Genomic DNA, 23651 nt, shown 5'->3' with positions numbered 1-23651 from the left:
GAGTTATAGATAGACAAAATTATGACAAAAAAACATATTGTTCAAAATTTGACCTAACTGTATGCTTACATTGACAATTTCCTTATCAACATCACTGATCAGCCTGTCTCCAATGACTCTCAGGCACTCGTTTCTCCACACACGGACAAAGTTTTCTACCTTAGAGAAGCGGTCGGGTGTGGTTAGACACATACCATGGTAGATTCTAGACAGATCTCGCAGATTGAAGATGTAGTGGAATTTGGATGGTGTTGGTGGGAGATCGTTTACGATTGAGCTAGACAAAAATAAAATTAAAACAAAATAACAATACATGTACTAATATCAAATTTCCTTCAAATGGGACTGTACATCAAAATAAGGTATACACGTATTTTGATATTAACGTTTTTTGCTATAAATAATCTTTGTACATCTAAGAGAACTTAAAGCACATACCTGTACAAAGCCATAGTCATCTTTGTGAGAGTCGGAACTGCGTCCTGAATTTCTTTTGGGAACGGTTGGGTGTGTCCAGCCAGGATAGAATTGTAGATGAGGAACAGAGCGTCATCTGAGGGGAATGTCATGTTAAACACACAGAAGAGAGAAATGAATCGTGGGTCAGTCTCATTGCGGCCACCACCAGCTTTGCCCATGGCAGCGATGTAGCCAATGTCCTTCATGTTCTTCCAATTGAGATCCTTGCCACGGTCATACATACCACCCCTCTCCAGCAACAGCTTAAGCAAAGCAATGGGTTGTTGGGTTCCATACTTGTCAACCTGTGCAACAAAATTAATTTCTAAATTTAGATATGTGATCTAACACTATATCAATTTCTTCGTCATTCTGCAAAACACTAAAAGATCCTTACCATTTAATGAATTTAATTCAATAATGCTCTTTAAAATAGTTTTATAAAAGCTATTTTCCCCAAGTTAATTCTAATTTAAAACATACCAGTCTTATTTTCTATCAATTTAGCATGAAATCAAAGTACCTGAGGCATGTTCATGTCGTCAATGAAGATCAGCAGACGCCTGCCTGGTGGAGGGCCGTACGTGTCTTTGGTTCTCTTCTCCACATTGGCTTCCAGATTTCTCTGTACGTCCAGGGATGAGGTTCTGCTGGAGAAGTTCATGTTCAGCAGCATCTACAACAGTCAGCATATCATTTATAGACTGATTGAAACAAATCTTTTCAACACAAGAGGCAATATCACCAATTAAGGTTTCTCTTCTTCTAAATTACTCGCATGCAGGTTTATTCTCTGCTTAATCAGTTGTTTCTATCAAAGTTAAAATTTGGAAAAAAGTAATGTTCCTATCACATTAATTTGACTTAGGAGTGATCAATGGTCTTACATGTGTTTCTGTACTGAGAGTCCTGAGGAAGTTGGCGGTGGTAGCGGTCTTGGAGGTACCAGTCTCCCCAACCAGTACCACTGGATGCTTGATGCCCACCATCAGCTCCAGGAGCCAAGTAGCCCGCACCGTATCCACCGTCGGGACCAAGATCTCGTTGAACTTTCTCTCTGGGTCATGAACATACTTTGGCACTTTCTTGCTCCATGGCACCCATTGTTTGAGTTCTCCGTCATAGAAATACTCGTACAAAGTTGGTAAGGCACTTGGAAGTTCCCCTACAACAAAGCATGCACACTTGTATATTGTTTTCTTTTAACTTTATTTTTATTGATTATAATATCACTGTAGAAATGGACTTCGTTCTTGAAAATACGGATATTATTTAAATGTATATTGCTACAAATACCTGCTTTGGCAAAATTCTTCTCATCATCACTGGCAGTGCTCATGGCTGCCAAGTTTTTGATTTGAGCATCAAACTTGATTCTACCATCCTCTAGAAGAGCTGCTCCAATTGACCAGTACAGGGCTTGTAAGAAAAAGGCCTCCAGCTCATCTGGTTCACCCATCTCTTTGATCAGGAGGGTATCTAACATGGCAGCAAGTTGTGTCACCTAAAAAAGAAAAAAAAGAAATGATATTTCTGTACTTCATACTGCATACTGCTGTATAAATATCACTCAACTGGACACATGGGTTGAACTATTTTTTACCAGCATTTAATTATTTATACTCAGAGATCTGAAAATGTGTTTGATATTAAACTAATTTTGAAATTGATATTCATTACTTACCATGTTAAGATTTGTGAGTGGGACAATGGTTTTCATTTTGTCTCCTTGACGACCATCATGAATTCCTTCAATGACCATGTCGATCAGAGAATTGACGTATTTGTCATACAGTCTGTTGAGGTCATCTCTCTCCTGTTTGTTCTGCCGGGAGTTGACATACTTATACCAGAAGGGGTCATATCCCAAGTTCTTGGGGTCAACGTATACCATACCACACCTGGATACAGTGGCAGGTGATGCATATTGCAGATCAAACACCTGTATAAAGATAAATTACATTTTAGCGGTTTATTTCTAGATAATCTTAAAAAAAAGATAGTAAGGCAACATAATGTAAGTTCCTTTGAATTCAAAAGAAAAATATTTAGTAATGATAATTACTTCAAACAACATAGCACAGTGCTTCTGTAGACGAATTCTTTCACCATTGGCCAGGGTCAAAAGTTTATTGTCATCCATGACAGAGTTCATGTTTTCTACCCACAATGCATCAACATCACCATCATACACAATGTACTTTCTCTCATTTTTATCTGTGGGTTTGTTAATGTCTCTGAATATATTTGAGAGGAGTCCATCGGTCCAGTCACGGGTCACTGGGTCCAGGATACCGTACAGATCAATCACTGATCGGTCCTTGGGATTGATCACAAACAATTTGGTGGGAACTCCCAATCTAAATTGTAAACCAAGTTAACATTTATTTTGTTATTTAGTTTCCATGCTTCACAGCATCTGTTGCTTAAAATTTAATTTACAATAGATCACTGGTTTTTAGTCAGAAAGTGAAGATAAAGGTAATAAAGCAAGCCAAATCATCCTGAATCTTACTTGGTCTGAGCCTGAGACAGGGTGTTGATGACCACTGACTTTCCTCCTCCAGTGGGTCCTACCACCATAGTGGTATGACGGGTCATCATGGTCTCATACAACTGGACCACTTTGTCCACCTACAATATCAATAATATTTTTATACAAATTTTCACTTTCATACAATACTCTTGTATGTCTACTGACTGATTACCATCACTTTCTCTTTTCCAGTCATTTGATGCATTACCTGGACATCCAGCATTTTGTATCCATTGTCCTCCAGTACTGCCTCCACAGCATCGTTAAAGTTGGGGTACCTGACTCTGGGACAGTCCAGACCAGGGAACAGATCCCCGATGAGCCCCAGGAACAAGGGCACATCCTCAAACACAAATTTGGGCAGGTTCATGTCTCTCAAAGCTCTCATCAGCACCACATCCTATACAAAAGTATTTTGATTAAAAAAGTTGCATTACTTACCATCTCATAAATATGACCTGATTCAATGTCTAACAGATGTAAATGTTTGCTTTAATTCTTGTTTTAAAAGAAAAAATTACCTCTGGCAGGTCAGGAGAGCCTCGTTTCAAGTCACCAGCCATGACCAAGACAGACTTCAGAGCTCTAAGACCAAAGTCATAATGGTACTGTTTAGACAGTTGTTCTTTGGCCAATTTGTACAACACTGTCATTTTCTTGGCCAGAACTTTAGCAGTCAGGAAACCCTCAGAGAACAACATGATCTCACAAATCTGTTGCAGATCTGGCACAATTACCACTACAGGTCTAAAGAGTGCTTTGACAGACTCAGGTAACTCTGTGCGCCCTGCGTATCCAGGGTTCATAGTGATGAAGATACCCACACGCAAATCCAAACTGATTTCCTGGCCTTCAAACTAAAATCAATATGGAAAAAAAAATTCATATTAATTTTTTTTTTTTCACAATAATCTTCAGAAATACTGCACATATGGATATTTCCTAATGATATTAATAGCATGAATTCATGGTGAAAATAATATGAGTATCATATCTTTTTAACGAAATAAGCAAGTAAATAATTGAATATTTATGAGGAAACTTCATTCTCACATTATGAAGTGCATTTTTTAATTACATGTATATCTGTCTCTAAGTTTCTACATTAACTGTATGTAATAGTATCACAAGTCCAAAATTTTATAGAATTGCACAACTTACATGAAATCTTTTGAGCTTGAGGATGAGAGCATTCTGAATGGTTTTGAGCTGTGTTGAGATGACAGACAACACAGATACATCAATACGGTTAAACTCATCAAAGCATCCCCAGGCACCGCACTGACACAGTCCAGAGTAGATCTTCCCTACTGCCTAAGAATCATAAAGATGAAAACAAGGTTAGATTCAAGTTACCTCTGAACTGTTTACATGCATTATAGAATTATTACAGAATATAAGAATTAAAAGCTGAACTTCTTTTATGAAAAACTTTCATGCAACGTTTTCAATTTGTACAATCAGTAAAAAATGTTACTATAGAAAGCATAACTACATACCAGGCTTGGGGCGAATTACATTGTAAAGTAATGCATTACATTACCATTACTTCATGAATTTGGGCATTAAATTACCATTACCATTACTTGATTTTCTTGAAGTAATGCATTACATTACCATTACATGAGTAAAGTAATGCATTACCATTACCATTACTTTTTTTTTAAAGTAAACCTAATAAAGAGTTTTTGCAAATGTTTCAAATATACAACACTCTTTAACATATCTACAGCTTCATGCTCAGTATCAGGTTCAAATTCAATGAATAAACAAGAGTCATTCTTTATTTGCTCAATATATAATCATATTGTGGCAATATGAACGACATATTACATAAGTAAAATGATATTTATAGACATTTGGCATGATACAATATCAGATATGAAATAGAGACGCAGGATAACATGCGTAACAAAAACAATTTATGAAATAATGTTGCGGTTTTTAAAAGCTAAATATAGATATATCCCCAGATTACACAAATCTTTATAATTTTGGACACTTGATTTTATTAATTTATAAACAGATGATTTTTCCCAGTTATATTTCTTAATATATTTTAATCGTATTTCTTTTTACGGAGGACACTTTAAGACAAAAGATTGCTGTTGCACTTATGATCGAAGTTTCAAAGGGTTCATCTTATAAATGCATCCATCTTACGGGCTATACTAAATAAATGTTTTGCAGGAGCAGTCAAAGCTTGGGCTGGAAAATACTGTTTGACGATCTTTATCTTAGGATATATTAAGTGCAATAATAGATTAAATACATAAATCTTGTATTTTCTATCAGTCCAAACTAATCTTCAGTGTAATTAATATACAAGAGAGAGAGAAAGACAAAGAGAAAGAGAGAAAATAAGTAAGATTATTTTCAAATGGGTTATATAATATTGGAAGTGATATTGATTTTCATCATGGATGGACAAGGCATTCATTTTGCTTTTAAAGGTGCATGTCTGTCTCCTATTCTATTGTGACATAGCGAAGGGAAGGGGATTGGGGTGTTTAGCACTTCTTATAACAATAGATTGTTTTGATACTTAGATTATCCTGGGGGCATAGTGTGTTGTTGACACATTTCTTATTGAAGTGCAAATTAATTGGAGTAAATTGTTTAAATGATTAAAAACTCTTAATAACAACACTCTTGAAAATGTTATGAAATTGTGCTGTTATCTTTAGTAATATAAACAATTCAAAAATGAATTTTTAAAAACCTTTTTTAATAAAACATGTACAATTAAAACCTTTTTTTCTTAATTAGAATTATTTCTTTCTTCTTTAAAAATAAATTTAATCAAATTCAATTTCAACTATTCATTTATTCATCACATTTTTTTAAAGTGAACATGCATAAATATGCATAGTAATGCAAAGTAATGCCAGCATTACACTAGATTTTGGAAAGTAATGCATTACATTAGCATTACTTGTAATGCTAATTTTGAGGCATTACACATTACTAGCATTACTTTGAAAACATGTAATGCATTGCAATGCATTACCATTACATTTAGCATTACCCCAAGCCTGCTACATACAATGTAACTAAATCTTCAATGTTCATTCAGTTTAGTTACATTACTTTGGGGAGGCATGTGTTAACAGAAGTGACTAGAAACTCTCACCTTAAAGTCCATACCCTCTCCACAGTTGGTGACCACACAGAGCAGCCCCAGAGCCTTGGCCAGATCCTTGGTGGTCTCTGTTTTACCTGTACCTGCAGGCCCGGCGGGGGCACCACCCAAGTTCATGGACAAAGCCTGTCAACAAGCATAACAAGGATTGATAAACACTGATGTTCTGTCATGGACATCAAAAGATACTTAACTCTATCAAACAAAATTTGGTGTGTAAATTGTTTTCTTGTAGTGTACATTACCTGTGTGAGTGTGAGATAGATTCTGTCGGTCAGTGGAGTGATGACCAGTCGACCATTCAGACCCATGTACTCGTAGCCATAGCCAAACTCTCCAGTACACTGTCTGACCACCAGCTCATCTGGCTCCTTCTCCCAGTAAAACCTCAGCTGGCTCTCCCACTCAAACTCTTTGGCATCCATTATACTACAAGAGTCAATTTATCGTTTAACACAGAGTCAGTTGACATTCAAGTGAGGTAGAGAAAATCATATCAATTTCATTCTGACAGTGGCTGCACAAGTTATATCAAACATGTAAATAAAATTATTTATGTTTAAGGTTACTGTACTCTTTATTATTAATATCTTTTGGATTTATACCTGTCTCTTACGAATCCATCAATGATATCCCTGGCATGGACATCAATGATGAGCACAGAGTTGAACTTCTTGCGGTCGTTGGAGGAGAGGGGTGATCTGACAGTCACTACAAGGTCTCCAATCTGCTTGTGCTGCTTCTTGGCGTAGTCCTTCAGGGCTGTTTTATGGCCCTTCTTGACCTTCCTGAAGACATCTTCCACTTCCCATGTCCACCAGACTTGGTTTCCAGCCAAGCAAATCATACCTTGATATCCCATCATCCAGTCCACTCTGTATATTAATGATAGGAGTCTTGTTAATATCTGAGTATGTTTCTAATATCCATTAGACCACATCATACATGAAATTTTTTTATTGATTTCACCATGCAAATTCATCATTGACAATTAAAACTAACCTTGTTTTGCCATCAGCACAGTAGAAGAAGATGGCTTCCTTGGTAATGAGTCTGTTTGTACACCTCATTTCTTCCAGTACACTTGTCATCCAGTCTTCCACTCGGCCCTCTGCTGGAACATTATCCCGAAACTCCATCACCTCACCCTCAGCGGAGATCATAGCCGAGGCTAGGGTCTCCCCATTAGGACCTTGTTGGAATCTTAGAGCAGCAATGTTGTCATACATCTAAAAGACACGGTTCAAATATTCAAAGTTCAAAGTGTATTTTCTATACAAATGTAAAATATAATCATTCCATACAATATCTCAAATTGATTGTGATGCTATTTAAGTTTAAGCTTGATATACAATTCAATTGATAAAGTTTTGGTTTTAAAACACTAATTCACCTTTATCATATGCTCCTGAACACAAGCTGGATCACTGCTACCAAGAATACTGAGCAGTTCATCATCAGAGATGAAGAAGAATCGTGGGAATGCGTTTCGCTTTGAGTCTAAGTAGTCATTCAGAGACTTCTGGCATTTCTCCAGTCCCAGGCTCAGGGCTTCCAGATCTTGTAGTCGGTTGGGAGCATGACAACAAATTTTAATGACTGGGTTTTTGTAGACATCATTCATGATCTGTAAAGAATTTTCAAAAATATAACATCAAATTCAACAATTTGACTAATAAAAAATCATTATTTAAAACTCATTTTTATCTTGAAATCTTTAAGCATACCTTTTTAAACATTTTGTCTATTTGATCAAATTTCTTGGCTTCCTCTGGTAATTGAGATCTGATATCACCTCCAATGAAAATTCCCTCCAAGTACATCCATTTCCTCTGTACTACCATCCAGACCTTTATGTACAAAAAAAACTCAGGAAAATGCAAAAAAGAATCAAGTACAGCTTTTTAAAATATATTTCAATGCTTTACAACTTTAATAAGAAGTTAGTTTAACTTACATCTAGAACTTCTGAGATATGAGACAGACTCTTTTCCCAGTTTTGTACAGAGTTCAAGAACGGCCCGACGAATCTGGAGGCTGACATGCTCTGTAGGTTCATTGAGCTGTCATCAAGGATCTGAAGGATCTCATCGACTGCCCCCAGGATCCAGCCCCTGTTGGAGGTCCCCTTCATGTAGGCATGGACTGTGAACTTCATGTTGCTCCACTGCTCATCAATTTCTTTCACTCCCTGTTTGGAAATAGAGTTTAATGGATTTGTAAAATTTCAAGTTTTTATATTTAAAACTTAATTCTTTTTTGAATATGAATATAAATGATAAATATAGTAAGATCATTCTATGTATTGATGCTTAGAGTTATATATACACCTTTCTTAAAACACCAAAATAACTAACCTTTTCGATACCCATTTCTTTGCTGGCCATGGTGACTATCTCTCCAATGGTTTCCTGGAATCGATGGAGCTCCATGGAGAACACATTGGCCAGAGTAAATGTCTCAGGATTGATGTCAAACTTTTGTCCTGTCTTGTTCATCAGCTCCTTCCAATGGCTGAAAGTAAATGAATGCCAAAATAAATCATACACCTCAAACACTTGGAATCCTTTTACATCTCAAAAGCTTCATTCCTAATATTGTCTAGCATCTGCTTCTTTTCTGGGTTTAGTAATGCAACCCAGCCTACATGGAATACTTAAAACATCTCTAAAGAAATCAAAAACACTGGTTTTACTATATCTGATACAAAAATCTCTTTCATAGTACAATGTATAGATTTTTTTTAGAATATAAAATTCCAATGTACTTGGATGTTTAAATATTACAATACAACTAAATGTAGGTACCGTTCTCTAAGAGCATCATGTTTCAAGTCCACAAACAATGGTAGTGAGTCTCGGAACTCTTTCATCTTAGATTCCACAGCTCTGGCTGCCTGCATGGATTTGACTTCTCTTGGCATTTTACGCAAGCTTTTTAAGAAACCTTCAATACCGTCTTGAAGCACTTGAACATTAAGGTTAGACCATAATGTTTCTGCCCACTGTTCTCTTGCAGCCTGCATAGAAATGAAATGGTTTAATTATTTTCTTCATTTCCATGTTCAAAATTTTCTAGTAAAACATTCTCTGAAATACTGAAATAACATGTTCTCACTATTTTCAAATTAGATCAGAATGAACCCACCTTCTGTTCTTCATACAGAGTGTAAACCATTTCCAATCCCTTCATCTGTTTCTGAACTTCCAGGAGGTTTGGATACATTGTGATTGGTAAATCAAAGAGTTTCTCTGCATTGGCAAGCTCCTGTCTGGCAGCTTCTAAATCACCGACCTCAACACGGAAAGTCTTCATCAACTCAAGACCTGTAACAAATTTTCATTTAGCAGATCATTAAAATACATATAATTTAATGAATGATCTGGAATAAATGAGAGAAAAAAACTTCCATCTACCTTTTTCTAAGTCTGTACCAACAGCACCTGGACCAAAATCATAGAACTTTTCAGAAAACTTCTCAAGGTCTTTTTTGAAGTCTTGTATTTGGGTTTGTGTAATCTAAAACAAAACAAAAATCTTAATTGGTTCCAATTTTCCCTTTCTCTTTTAAATCTTCATTTGAAGATGATTCTTCTCTGTAATGGAAGATAAATTTTCATAGTTTGAGAATATATAATCAATAACTGCTTACCTCTGTAAACTTGGTTTTGACAACAGTGAGACCAGCATCAGTGTTCTTGGATTTATAAACCAACTCATCCCAGATCTGAGGCAGCTTGGCTTGAATTTCCTTCTCTTCATCTGTGACCTACAATAATGCAAAAAATACTTTTCATGTCAAAAAGTAGGAATTTGATCATATAAAATGCTAACCTTAATGCATACACAAATTTGAAAGATTCAACACTAATGTCAGCAGATTGTTAAATATTAAAGAATCAATATTGAAAATTTTCAAAATAATGATAAAACCCTTCTTACCTCAATAGAATACATGGATAATGTCCTGTATCGTTCCTGGACATCCCGGATTCTGGTTTCCACATCAAGAGACATGCTCTTGATGTCTGATATAGTGGTAAGGACAAACTTGAGGTCTTCTAAAGAACTAGGGGTTTGCTCTAAATCATCTGACTTGTCCTGTAATAATACAAAGATTTTTCAACAATAATAATACAGAAGTTTTCATGAATACTTCTGTAATGAAAATTATCATTGATAATTTCTATAAAAATGTCTACAGTGGAGCATATCAATGCAGGCTGTGCAATATGTTTGTTGTTACTTAATACTGGTAGTACAGACTATTATTAAGTTATTTCACACTCACATCCAGTTGATCCCTGAGTTTGTAGAGCGATTCTTTAGCAGAGTCTCGCAAGATCTTTCCAAGATGTCCGATCCACTGTTTGGCATGCTCCTTCACAGAAGAAGCTAATGGTCCCATGTGTAGACGAATACAATCCTGGTCTTTGACTAGAGGCAAGGTTTCTACTTCATCTATGGTTTTGTAGTAATACTGCAACTTGTCATCAAAAGCAACTACTGTTGGACCCTTTTGATACCATTTATCAGCAATGGCTTGCTGCAATGAAAAAAAATCTTATCATATAATAATTCAAATTCATTGCAAATTATGGAGAAGTTAATCAAACCCCTTCACTTAGATACTTTAGCCTCCCTTTATTGGACTTTTCCTCCGCCTTGAGTTAACTCAACCCAATTGTTTTGATTCTTCATCATCTGATTTTTATTTTTGTTCAGTTAAAGACTTGGGTAAGAAGAGCAAAGATTGAAGTCCATACCTTATCAACTTTCCAGATACTTCTGTATTTCTTCCATCTGTTGAGATACCGTGTCATGTTGGTCAGTGTGTTTTTGATGTCAGTCTGAATGGTTTGGACGTAGTCTATGATCTCAGGATTGGCAGAAATGTCAGTGAAGAAACAGAAAACATATGGTTCGTCTTCACCTTCCATTTTTTGAGGGGCAGTTTCAATGCAAGTTCCTTGCATCCATCTTACAAATAACTTTGTCCTACAAGTAAATATACATGAACAAAACATCAAAAATAAAGCAGATTGATAAACAGATCCATGCTGCAAAATTGCAGAAAAAATTAAGTTTTACATCAATTTTCTGACAATGATTTTACAGAAATACAGGCAACATGAATAATATTAGCATGTTAAATGTTAGGGATGCTTACCCTTCCACACAATCCCTCACACTTTGGAGTGTTAGTTTGTACACTTCATTGGCCTGAGGATGAAGGACAACATCAGGAGCTGCCAGAAGAGTTTCCACCTGGAACAAGGGTTTGCTAGTCCGTAACGCCACCTCAAATCTGCGTAAATTGCTCATGATTAATTTGGTTAAAGCGTCATACACTTTCTTCTCCCAATAGGAATAATATGCACTTAGTTTGGGAGAACGTCCAGAATTTGTGTGCACTACAAGTCCTTCCATTTTTGTTAATAATGGTCCTATTGCACGATATTTCCTTGCAAGAATCTCAAAATCTTTGCCTCTTTCTCTCTCCACATGTTCAAAATACTCCTGCAAGAGAAACAACAAGCATTTAGCAAGGCATAAAGCAAGACTTTACAGTGGAAAAATATTTTCCCAAACAGCTCTGACTCATGTTTTATTTATGTTATTCTGAATACCTTGCAGCTAGGCAGGGTGTCTGGGAATTTCTGGGGTGGTGGTTTAAACAAATTACAACACTCAATCATGTGCAGCCTTTGATTAATGTCCTTGGCATTCTTCTGTATCTGGTTGACTAGAGATTCAAATTTACCAATGGCCTACAAAAGAATCGACAGATACTGATGAATATGACATCATCAAAATCAATCATTTTGAAAATATTGTTGCTAAAAACTCATACTCCACTAATAAGTATCAAGACTTATACATCTATATACTTACATTTCTACACTTGAGAACGAAGTCGTTAATACCCAGGGAGTTCCAGTTGAGACGCTTGGAGCCTGGTCTGATCACTCGACGAAGATCTCTCATGTGGTCCTCTAGCAAACTTGTCTGGAATAAGAGACACAACAAAATAACTCAAAATCTAAACGATATTATAATTATAAATGAGCATGAATTTTAATTGCCGAGAATTTTTTGTAAGTTTTTTACCTCAGCTTGATCCAGAGAGGACAGCAGAGCATGGTATCTGCTGAGCATGAAACGCAGACCTTCAACATAGTTTATATACTTTTCTTCCTAAAAAATACAAGTAAACCAAATTCTTTCAGTTCAAAATGCTGATATTCACCTAATATTAATTAACTGACATGTGCATTTGCTAAACCATATCCCAAACCACAGATATATGTGAATATGAAGAATTGAAGCTCTAGTTTTCCAGTGGAGTCCTGTCTGACTTACCTGTAGAGCTACATTCCTGGCTAGTTCTGGAACAGAGAATCCTAGTTGCTCCATGTATTTAGTCTCGGATACGATCTCTGTCAGCTGTGGGTCAAAGTCAACCAAGTATTTCAGCTGCACAGCTACAAGTTGAAGTGGAAAAAATTAAAAAATTAATTCATTTTCATAGGAGTTCATATACCTGCCAGTAGCTTATTATTACGTATGCAATCTCTGCCAACATGAATGAAGTCTTGATCATTTGTAACAATATCAATGGTTTTATTTATAATGAAATTTTTTTAAAAAATATATTAATTTTAGAGAAGATACATAAATCAATTTAAAGATGATACCTTAACAGTGCTGAAGGATTTCTGACAGACCAGTTAGTTAATTATAGTGCTCATCAAAACTGAGTGTGTGCTTCATGCAAGTGCAAACTCAATATCAGTTTGTCCTATAGCTCAATTCATTATATTTTTTAAATGAAGGAGAAAACAATACAGAGAAAAGAGAGTACATAAATGTACCGTAATATGTACACTTAGAAAAATACTGTTCAAAACTTACAGTTTAAATTACAAAAAAAAAACTATGTGACATAAAAGATGCAAAGTACAACATCAGAAAATTTCTAATTTTCTACTAGAGAAAGATGACTCCATCTACTTCAAATTCTACCTTTCTACAACATTTAAGAATAGTAAAATGTAAAAAAAAACAAAAAAAAAAAATCAAAAAAACATCTACAACTTTTTAACAACAAGATTCTTCATTCTTTAATGATACTCTTAACAATAACTTCCATGAAATGTTCAATGGCATCTTGATTTGCTACAGCTTAGGCTAAGCACATGCAATATCTAAACAGTGCACGGTGTGTAAGATATAGACAGTCAATAGAGAAGAGGTTCAGCGCAGGGATTCTGTAGGATGGTTCACACTTTAAAGAAAATTCACACCTGATTTAGAACTTAATAAAAATCACATTAAAAAACTCTGTAATAAAGTTATAAATTTGATTTTCCCATTTAATATGCTGAAATCAGGTGTAAATCTACAAGAACAAGTCTGCAAGATAAACATGTCTAACAAATTAGTCGCACGGCAACAGCATTGTTTACCCTGGTTACTCTGATCAGCTGACTGATCAGCTTCCTGATTTTCTCCCTCAGTTTTTGCACCATGGTGCTCTTGGTCTGGGTTTATATTTGCATGATGCTGGTGTGCTATATACATGAACAGAATCACATTACATGCAACTGCATGCAAGATTTCAGACAACTTAGGCTACACATGAGGGGCAATTTACATACACAGATCCACAAGTACAGTACTGTATATCTATGTACGGGTAGATGATACATTATTAGTAATCAGCAATTATTTGATGTGTTTTCTACTTGTTAATTAAATTTATCTACTTATATGAATGAATAAAAAATATAAAAGATATTAAAAAAAAGCTTGATGTTGCATATAAATGTTATCATTTTAATATAAAAAAGCATTTAGTACATGTATAATAAGAGCTACCGTAATTATAATCAACCTTTACCCAATAGAAAGTGAAATGTTACAACAGTTTTTAAAGTTAAGCACATACCTGCTTCATCTGCCTCTTTTTGAGCAGCAGCTCTCATTTCCTCTGCAGCATGGTGAGGCTTGATCAACAGATTTCTCTTCAGCAGAGATGGCAAGTGTTGCTCTACACTCTGTCTCCATTCTTCATATTTCTGATCTTCATAGAACTTCATTTGACGTGCTACACTAAGGTATTTTGCTCGTGCCTAAAAAGGACCAAACAAAAATTATTCATTTTTGCTGTAAAGTAATTGAACGTACTTCGTTAAGGATCTCAAAATCATAGTTTGACCTTTCACATCTTCAATTGTTTCCAATCATTCAGGTTCATCCCAATGTATTATTTAATGAAATATTAATGTACATATATAATGTAATAAAATAGAATGTAGGCAGAGTCCCAATCCTTAAACTTAAAATTATGCAGTTGAAGAGGAAGACTGAGCTTATACATTTAGGTGCCTAAATTTTTTTATGTGTGTTACTCATCTGAAACTGTCCAATTCTCAGAATATCTAACAAACATTTTGGACTAAAAAGTTGATATTAAATCAAGAGTAGCCTGCATCATAACTTAACTTACTAATTTACCCAGCTCCCAAACCTACTAATATGTAAGTACAAGACCTTGCAAGGAATTGCCATAATAATAACAGTATATCACTTACATGTTTTCCCATTTCACTCTGCATCATGTCTTCCATGGTCAGAAAGCGTACAATTGTGTGCTTGATACGATGAAATAATGATCTCTCCCAGAAAATGGCTCCTGCCACAGGGGGATGGTTCTTATGTAATGGAGGATTATCTTTCTGAGCTTGAAACAACTCATCCATGGTTGTCACCTATTAGAATTAAGCTGAGTATTTATCATTTTCATTATAAAAAACTTGCAGAAACTTTTAAAACATGTACTGTATAAAAGAAAGAACCTCATTACATCGCTGCATATATCCTACCATATGGCAACAATGAAATAGAAATTGAATTTGATTAATCAAATGACTTCTAAGTTTTAAATAGAATATACCTCTTTTTCATATTGCACCAAAATATCTTTGAATTTTTGCATCATCTGATCATTGATAGCTTTTCTTGATCTGATGTGCTTAAAGTTGAGCAGCATATCAAAGGCCCCCTCTGCTGATCTGAGAGACTGGAATGATTCATCAATGAACATCTTGGCCTCGCCTTCAATGGACTCCACCTGCTTGTAGAAATGTTCCATTTGACTCTTCCAGGAGTTTTTGTACTGAATCTCAAATGGATCAAATCCCACTTCCTGCAGTGGTTTGACAAGATTGTCTACTCTCAGCAAAACTTCTTCAATTCTTTTGGGGTCACCAGTAACAGCTTTAAGCTCAGGTCCAAAAATATTGTAGAATTCCTCTAAAACCTATATCCAAATAGGGAAAAACAAATAAAACTATTATATGAGACAAACACAAAACAGAGATACTTAGATAAATGAATGATGTTTCAATTACGTACTACTCTTCATTTTTTCTCCATGAACCTTGAATAAGATTTTGCAAAGTCACTAAGGTTCCAAGAGTCTACACCACTAAGCTTTACTGTACTTCATGGAGAATGGACTTACCTGAGCAACATCGTACAAGTTTTGACAGATGACTGCCATGTGGTCTGTCCTCTCAAACAACTTCTTTCTGTCAAACTCCCATCTTTGGTCCCGCCCAGAGGCCTCAATTTTGGCTCGGACCTCAAAGTATTGTTCTTTCCATACCTCCAACATTCTCTTAGCCTCAGAAGTTTTGACTTTGACTTCTTCTGTGTTTGTAACCGGACCTTCCCCACTGTTGATAAAGATGAAGAAATCAAACATAAGAAATATTGTGAACCTTCTGTCTTTAGTAAATAAAGTATTTGTTATACAGTAGCACTTGTTTACCGTGGTATATATACATGTTCCCATTCCCCAGTATTGGACATTTTTCACAGGATACTAAGAATATCAGTTGCAAGGAACTGAGAATTAAGCCCCCATGACTTTCTTTATTGCAAGATTTACTGTTTCAGTATTGCCAACATCTCTATCAGCAAATTCCTTACCCATAAATAGTTCTGATGTTGATCACTTTGCTAACTCTCTCAGCCAACTCCCAAGCAATCCTGCTCATAAGAGGCACCATCCGTTCATCTTTGTTGTAATGTCTGGAGATAATCCAGACCATGCGTAGGGCATTCATCATGGAAGGAATAGTCTCTATCACTACCTGGAATGTAGCTCCATGGGTTATATTTTTGAAATGCCTCTCCAGAGTGGACAAAAATCTCACATTGTCCTTGGCCTCTACATAATACTTGTTCAACTCTGGCTTTAAATCTGTAAAATCCACTTCCACTTGATTATAAATTTCAATCATTTGAGCAACAATTGGTAATTTTAGCTGCTCAGTCAAGGCACTCAAAGAGGCATTTCTTTCCCTCCAAAAGTCAATTTCTGCCAATGGACCTTTCCCTTGTGGAGTTTTCTTCAGTTCTGCATCCAATGCACCTCTCACTTGCTTTGCCCATTCAGAACAAGAGTCTTTGATAACTGTCATTAAATCATTATCTGCCAAAATTTCTTCCAATTTCAAATCACCAAGTTCAATCTCTGGAATCTCCAATCTCACTTCTCCTTCAATCTGCTGGATGGTTCTATTGATTCCAGAGGCAAATTTCTGCATGTTTATAAGAAACTCATCTCTCAACATGGCTTTGGCTCTGGATTCTGCCACATTAACTTTGGGTTTTTCCTCTTCCTCCCCTTCCTCTCCGGCCATGGAAGCTTCTGTGGCCTTGGTGTCTGCCCTGCTTACAGCTCTAGCTTCAGGTTTCCTCTCACCATTGCGATGTTGGTTGTATGACAACAGTGGCATGTACACCTACAATTAATCATTTATATATAATCTTAAACATACAAAAGGCAAAATTATATAATAGTCAAAGTAAAAAAAAAAAAAAGGAAATACTTCAATTTACTATCCTTCTCAGAAAAATATTAAACAAACATAATTTACCTGAGAAATAATCTGCTCAAGCATAACAAGAGAATGGCCATTGAGAATACCCATTTCAAAGTATCCCGGGAGTTCAGAATTGGCCTCTTCTGAACTATTTGGGAGGGGGACCATCCCTGGGGTATTCCTCAAGAAGTACACACTCTTTGTGTCAGCCACTTCCTCTGGGAGATGTTGGTAGCACATGTACAGATAGGTCCTCATCACTTTTTGAATGATGATTTTCTGTAACATAAATACATCTTAATTAAGTCTTCAAGAATCAATTGAATCTTCCATACATAAAAAAAAATTCATGAAGAAAGAATTAGCATCATGTTTTTGTGCACACTCTACTGTATGGTTTATTTTTAAGGCAAGGTACATGTATTTTTTGACTACGTCTGACAAAATGAATTTCCTTATATTTCTCCAACACTTTGTTGTTGGTTATTCCCTTACTGTTTTGGGCTGTTTGTCTTCAGGGTTTTCTTCCTCAGCTCCCTCACCCTCAGCTGTTTCCCCCTGGTCACCCCCCTCAGATTTTCCTCCATCGCCTTCCTGAGGAGTCTTGGCTGCATCATCAGCACCATCCTTATCAGTGGTCTCACTTTTGGCACGCTTTTTTCGTCTCCCTATTAAATTTTTGTTTGATAAAACAATTAACACTTGGAAATATTCATCTTTAGTATATATGAGGTAACCATTTACGGTACAAATTTACTTTCAGTTAAAAAAGAGCAAATTTCAATAGTAAATATTTCATTCAAGATAAAAATTTCACTTAAAACTTCACATTAAACAATACAAAAATTGAGTAGCAATTCAATTAACTTCAAATCATTGAAAATATTACATTTAATAATACAATGATACTGGAATACATTTTTCTTTTCTTGTTGTGTACATCTAAACTCCTAAAGTAAGAACTCAAATGTTCATACAAAGCAACTAATTTTGTTTATTTTACAGTGTTAAACAGTATCAATATCATGTAAATTATGAAAAGTCTCATCAGATCTATCATTTGGTCAAACACACTTTTCATTAAACACTTCAAAACTTCAAGGGTACTTGTAATTCAATGGCACATTGTAATTCAGTTTCACTCATTCATGGTTAATCAAATAAGCAAATGTATCGATTCATTATACTTTTTTGAATTACATATATTTTGGTTTCCCAATCGAAATCTAAATGCAAATGCATTCTTTGATTAAATATCAAATATACATATACGGTACATGACACAACATTCAACAACACTCAATCCTGATTAAATATTTGACACATATAGAACTTATAAAACATCAAAAGGAGTCTAACAATTGGATATTGCAGGGTAGGGGGTTCAAATCTCAATCAAGACTTCAACACATGGAATTTAAGAATCAAAGAGCTTTAAGCATATTTTTTTCCTTTCTTCTCAGAGAAAAGACTATTTTCTACATGCAAAGTATCAAAGAAATGAAATCTAATTTCAAGAGGTGCAGCGTGCAGTTCTACCTTTACAATCCGTATAATTACTTCTATCTGATATTGTTTCTAGTATATTTTATTTCAACATTTGATTTGAGAATGGTGTGATTCAAAGTATTAAATGCAGACTGTGACTCACTTATAATCTATCTGTTCAATTCTTGCCAATGTTAATCAATACTGTTAATCATTGTTATAATTATTCTCAACAGACAGGTACAATCAGCCAGGGTTAAATCTACTTCAGTGGAGTGGAGCTTACCTGACGAAGGAGTCCCTATATATAGGCAAACAGCCAAATATCAATTCATGTGTCAAACACTGTGTATTCACTCACAATTTTTTTAAAAAATGCATTTATCATTATCATATTTAACAAATTGATTCTTTTAATATTTGGTTCAACATGTTTTGACAGAACTTTTATTCTTAAAATATTTTTTGGCAAAAATTCTTACTGATAATGATAACTAATATATATGTGTTCCCTTAAACCTTTGCCCTGCTCTGAACACTTTAATATTACTATAGAAAGTGGGTAATGAATAACATGAAAACAGCACACCTTTAATTATGTGAACGACAATTTCTCGGTGTGCATTTCCAATCTTGCAAGGACAAATTAAAACTAAATTTGAAAGATATTACTACAGAAATTGGATAGGTCTCAATGATTTAACTATTATTTAAATTCATTTTTTAAGTTCAACTAAACTCATAGGGATTTACAATGTCTGAACCTCAGATATGATTCCAATAAGATTATAATTTTTCTATTATGTTTTTTTCTAGCCTCTAATAATACTCAAGAAAATCTTCTATTATCACACACCCAACACATCCCATTTCCAATAATTTTATGGTAACTGTATATAAATATTGCATATATGTATAATATATAAACCAGTGTAGTAATCCCCAAGTCGTCAAATGCCAATAGCATTTACTCTAGCTAAAACAAGTTCTCCCTTCACATTACCTTTTCTACTATGGCCTAGTTTTTCATATGAATATATACACAGGTATTAGTATAAATTTTTGATTATTATACATGCATTAAAATCAAAAGGAACATTAGAGATCTTATACAGTATATATTTTTCTGAAAATCAATTAAATGATATTGAAATAATTTTAGAAATAAGTGATACAACAACATATATACAACTATATTTAAGAAAATAAAAGAATGAAGAAGCTAGAAACTACCATTGTTTTTTGATAATTAAAAAAAATTAACAGATTTTTAATACAAAATATATACTTGAAATTGTTGTAGTACCTTTCCTTGATGTTTCTTCCTCTTCCGTTGGACTAGAGACAGTCAGGGGCTGTTCCCCTAGGGGCTCTCCCTCCTCTGCCTCTTTCTGTTCCCCCTCTGTCTGCTCTGTAGGCTCTTCCTCCTCTTCAATGTCTGGAATTTCTGGCTCTGGATGAAAAAAAATAAATAGATAATACTGCATGAAGTTTTGTATAAAAGATCCCACAAAATTACAACATATAAAAAAATCTCAAATTATCAACCTGTAAAGAGGATATGTAGACAAATAATATGAATTAGGCAGTTGAAAAATTCACCACCCCTATTGACTATATCATTTATAAAAACTATATACTTGCTTCTCAGTGTAACTCTCAAAAGAGGCACAAATGCTATTCAACATTTCGAATATTTTTATTGCTTCCACCATTTGTTGTTTAACGTTTAATCTTTAATGTTTAATCTTAAATATCTTTGACCCAAACTATATTCATTGACAACAGAATAGAAATGTCCATTTTTTTTTTTTTTTTTTGGTTGTTTTTTTTTTAACGCTCTCTCTGTCTACAGGTTTCAATACACAGCCAAACTGGAATTTTGCATCGCAAATGACATTAAATGATGGCAAAATTGTGTTAGCAGATAACAATAACAATAATGTTGAACAAATGAATAAAAGATGTCATATCTTCCAAGTATAAAAGACTGTAAACAAAGTTTTGAATGAATTTCTCTGGTTAGGCTATAATTTTTTTTAGGGAAGTGAGAGAGGAAAAATCTAAGAATTTAGCCACATATTGATGTCAATTGTTTTTAAACATTAATTAACAATCTAACATACCGCATTCTACTTCTACTTCCTCTTCTTCTTCCCTGATTATTTTGTAAAACAGAATCGAAGACTCGGTGTCTTCTGGTGTGTCATTGAGGAATTTTCCAAGACCCCTTTCAAAGACACCATCATCTCTTTCTAGTAATTCTTCAAAAACTTCAGGTTCTTTGATGTCAAGGGCCAAAGCAACCTGTTTTCCAACCCATTCGAATCTCGGATCATCCATTGTGATAACTTAATTTCATGTAAATTTATCGGTTGTTCATTTTCTATTAAATATTTTAGTTCTACACAACAACCTGCTAACTTGCTGAAGTTTTGGTATGTTCAATGTTTTTATACATCCGCGCAATTGAGTTCTTGGTTTAAACTTTTGAAACAATATAAATTATCCAAGACTTTTTCCTCAAAACACAAGTATTGAGCGATTTAAAAAAAATTGGCAGTATTTTGTGTTATCATTATTAAAATAAACTGAATTTAACACGTTCTGCGTATGAATACCGCGCACCGCACTCTATGAGGCCGCCATGTTGTTGAAATGCGTTGCTATTGACATTTTTCACAAAATGTATGGAAGCTTTGAAGGATTATGACGAATAAAATTATAAAAAAAAAAGAAGGGAAGAGAAAATGGATTTATGACTGTCGTAAATGAGTTGACGATTTATGTCTACTTTTGTTTGTTTCCGAATGCACCATTTAAATATTGTGATTTTCAGACATAATTCCCAAAATCATAATCGGGAGGGGGGGGGGGGGGGGTATACCTATTGTACCAATAAAAAATTCTTATCCACTAAAAAAATTTTCCCCCGATATCTTGAAATTCCTAATCCGTGGGGGGGGGGGGGGGGGCTAGTAGTATACCTATATCTGTGACTCCAACTTCTCATTATTTTCATCTTTTCAAGGTAAATTTAGGAACAATTATCTTTGCTGCGAGAAAAAGTGGTGGGGGGGGGGATGCTGAACCCTCTCTCTGATAGCAGAGACATAAATAACATGTTATTTATGTCTCTGCTGATAGTACCTAATTTATCGTTATACTGTTATTTACGTTCGATATTATTGTATAACTTTATAAAGGCTTACCGTTATTATATATAAAGAAAATAATTATTATACAGTACCCATAACTGTTATTTGCGTTAGGTATATTATTGTAAAATTATTCTCTAAATCTAAATGTGTACCTGTGCCTTATTACATGTACATGTATGTAACATATATTTAATACTGATATATATCTTTTTTACCACATAACGTATTTTCTCTTGTTGTGCATTCTTTCATAACCTGTCAATGATTTGAAGACAAAAATATATGCAAACAAATTTGGTAGCTTTAAAAAAAATAAGGTTTTTTTTTTTGTTCTTGTAAGATTTTTCTCATTTTATTTTTCTTTTGAATGATTGGACATGACTGTTGTGAGTCTCCATAAATCTCATTCGGCAAATTTCAAGATTCATTCGCCTATATTAATGAAAAATGGATTGGCTGAGGTGTTCCGAGTGATAGAGTGTAAAGTGAAAGTAAACATGATGTATATATATGCCTTAGGCATCATTGTATTTCTTTGTATTTTTGTGATTGCGTACTTCATAAAAAGGAAAAATAAGATATCTAAAATTACCGAGTTTTCAGCGTGTAGAAATCCTAACTGTGTCCGTTGTGTTCAGTATCGCCAAGTTACTGTAAGAGCATGTGAGCGGTATCACCAATTATGCCAACTTCAAACAGATATTTCTGATGCAACTCAAAGGATTGCAAAATCTTTGACCAAAAATTCATTGCACTCAACTACTAGTCAGTTACTAGAGGAAAACGTTCCAAATCCTCTTGTGTTCGATTTGAAAGAATTGAACCCTACCGAGTTTTACGAAGTGTGTTCAGATGTTCGGTTAGCAGCCGATATCACAGTTTTGGAGGAGAATAAAGATACTATTTTGTCAGATTTTCTTAATATAAACAAGCCACAACACCAAGAGCGTTGGTTGAGGAATGACACTCCTGAGGGACAGTGGCGTGTTTTTCACCTCATCAATCAAGGAAAAGTTATGGAAGAAAACATTAAACTTTGTGAAAAAACTTTTGAATTAGTTTCTAAATTACAGAATGTAATGAAGAGGAATGTCTTTGGAAATGTAGTTTTTTCTGTGATTAATCCGGGAACAACAATTTCAACTCATTATGGGCCAACTAACATCAGAATAAGATGCCATTTAGGTAGTTATAATTAATACATACATGTATATGTATGTGTAGTGATGGATAATCAATCTTCTGAATTTTATATGTGAATTCTAGTAACAAACATTACACTTTGATTCATATATTCAAATTTGTAATTTTATCTCTATGCAGGCTTAATAACCATGGATGAATGCATCCTAACAGTTTCTGGGATGCACAGAAAATGGCAGACAGGCAAATGCTTATTATTTAATGATGCATTTCCTCATGGAGTCACCCATCTTGGAAGTGATGAAAAAGGTCCACGTTGTGTACTTATTGTGGATCTCTGGCATCCAGATATCACAATGCAAGAAAGGAACTCAATAGACTATATTTTTTCTCCTGTTAATGAGTAGCTGTGTGATTAATGTGGTGTTCACCTTTTCATTTATGATGTATCTATGTGATGTCTTCTGTGATGTGGAGAAATGAAAATAGTACATAAAATGGAAGGAAATCTTATTTCTCACAGTCGAGCAGATGTCACAAATGATCTGACACATCCAGTCCTGGCTTCATGGTCTGACAAGGCCATCTTTAGAACATTGTTTCTTTGACTTTTCCCAACAAACTGACTTAGAAAAATGTTTAAAAATTCTATATACATTTATTAACAATCAGCAAATCATTTTTTAATTATGCCCTCTGTCTTTTGGTAAAACCCCATAGAATTCTCAGCGTAGTCTTTGCAGAATAGGTTTGGTATCTACAGCCAACCAATATTGTTATAATATTTCATGCCTACAACAAATTGAAATGCATGTAGTAGGTGC

General features: G+C 34.7%; 2 protein-coding genes across 5 annotated transcripts in view; one reads left to right on the top strand and one right to left on the bottom strand.

Annotated features, from left to right (window-relative positions):
• The window catches only part of LOC105343293 (dynein axonemal heavy chain 10), a 32843-nt gene extending 11856 nt beyond the window's left edge, over positions 1 to 20987 (bottom strand). Inside the window, exons 1-42 of one of the 4 annotated variants that reach the window (XM_066079955.1) lie at positions 20650 to 20987; positions 19830 to 19976; positions 19527 to 19541; positions 17531 to 17703; positions 17090 to 17314; positions 16137 to 16954; positions 15667 to 15880; positions 15097 to 15462; positions 14735 to 14911; positions 14089 to 14272; positions 13607 to 13711; positions 12501 to 12622; positions 12249 to 12335; positions 12033 to 12146; positions 11768 to 11908; positions 11308 to 11657; positions 10904 to 11135; positions 10429 to 10683; positions 10080 to 10238; positions 9790 to 9906; positions 9554 to 9656; positions 9285 to 9463; positions 8945 to 9156; positions 8495 to 8651; positions 8095 to 8328; positions 7865 to 7987; positions 7531 to 7764; positions 7140 to 7366; positions 6743 to 7012; positions 6383 to 6566; positions 6129 to 6263; positions 4157 to 4309; positions 3517 to 3852; positions 3204 to 3395; positions 2975 to 3093; positions 2525 to 2819; positions 2144 to 2401; positions 1756 to 1963; positions 1347 to 1624; positions 983 to 1135; positions 439 to 764; positions 70 to 277 (exon numbers count right to left, since the gene is read on the bottom strand). In XM_066079955.1, the coding sequence (XP_065936027.1) occupies positions 70 to 277; positions 439 to 764; positions 983 to 1135; positions 1347 to 1624; positions 1756 to 1963; positions 2144 to 2401; positions 2525 to 2819; positions 2975 to 3093; positions 3204 to 3395; positions 3517 to 3852; positions 4157 to 4309; positions 6129 to 6263; positions 6383 to 6566; positions 6743 to 7012; positions 7140 to 7366; positions 7531 to 7764; positions 7865 to 7987; positions 8095 to 8328; positions 8495 to 8651; positions 8945 to 9156; positions 9285 to 9463; positions 9554 to 9656; positions 9790 to 9906; positions 10080 to 10238; positions 10429 to 10683; positions 10904 to 11135; positions 11308 to 11657; positions 11768 to 11908; positions 12033 to 12146; positions 12249 to 12335; positions 12501 to 12622; positions 13607 to 13711; positions 14089 to 14272; positions 14735 to 14911; positions 15097 to 15462; positions 15667 to 15880; positions 16137 to 16954; positions 17090 to 17314; positions 17531 to 17703; positions 19527 to 19541; positions 19830 to 19976; positions 20650 to 20866 (8802 nt within the window). In that variant the 5' untranslated portion in view covers positions 20867 to 20987. Of the gene's footprint in view, positions 1 to 69; positions 278 to 438; positions 765 to 982; positions 1136 to 1346; positions 1625 to 1755; positions 1964 to 2143; positions 2402 to 2524; positions 2820 to 2974; positions 3094 to 3203; positions 3396 to 3516; positions 3853 to 4156; positions 4310 to 6128; positions 6264 to 6382; positions 6567 to 6742; positions 7013 to 7139; positions 7367 to 7530; positions 7765 to 7864; positions 7988 to 8094; positions 8329 to 8494; positions 8652 to 8944; positions 9157 to 9284; positions 9464 to 9553; positions 9657 to 9789; positions 9907 to 10079; positions 10239 to 10428; positions 10684 to 10903; positions 11136 to 11307; positions 11658 to 11767; positions 11909 to 12032; positions 12147 to 12248; positions 12336 to 12500; positions 12623 to 13606; positions 13712 to 14088; positions 14273 to 14734; positions 14912 to 15096; positions 15463 to 15666; positions 15881 to 16136; positions 16955 to 17089; positions 17315 to 17530; positions 17704 to 18809; positions 18825 to 19526; positions 19542 to 19829; positions 19977 to 20649 lie in introns of all 4 variants that reach the window. The other 3 variants (XM_034443050.2, XM_066079957.1, XM_066079956.1) reach the window with 3 other exon arrangements.
• Positions 20988 to 22046: 1059 nt separating this feature from the next.
• On the top strand, positions 22047 to 23380 carry LOC105343292 (aspartate beta-hydroxylase domain-containing protein 2). The gene is made up of 2 exons (XM_011450599.4): positions 22047 to 22869; positions 23008 to 23380. The coding sequence occupies exons 1-2, from the start codon at positions 22062 to 22064 to the stop codon at positions 23232 to 23234; spliced, it is 1035 nt and encodes a 344-aa protein (XP_011448901.3). The 5' UTR covers positions 22047 to 22061; the 3' UTR covers positions 23235 to 23380.
• Positions 23381 to 23651: the final 271 nt, after the last annotated feature.

Source organism: Magallana gigas, chromosome 3, assembly GCF_963853765.1.
Source record: "Magallana gigas chromosome 3, xbMagGiga1.1, whole genome shotgun sequence".
Taxonomy (NCBI): domain Eukaryota; kingdom Metazoa; phylum Mollusca; class Bivalvia; order Ostreida; family Ostreidae; genus Magallana; species Magallana gigas.
This window is presented reverse-complemented; position numbering and strand designations above follow the sequence as displayed.

Excerpts from the sequence above, each read along its gene's own strand:
- LOC105343292 (XM_011450599.4), top strand. The coding sequence starts at position 22,062 with ATGACTGTTGTGAGTCTCCATAAATCTCATTCGGCAAATTTCAAGATT. Across the intron at positions 22,870-23,007 it reads CAGAATAAGATGCCATTTAG|GCTTAATAACCATGGATGAA; the intron begins GTAGTTATAATT and ends ATCTCTATGCAG.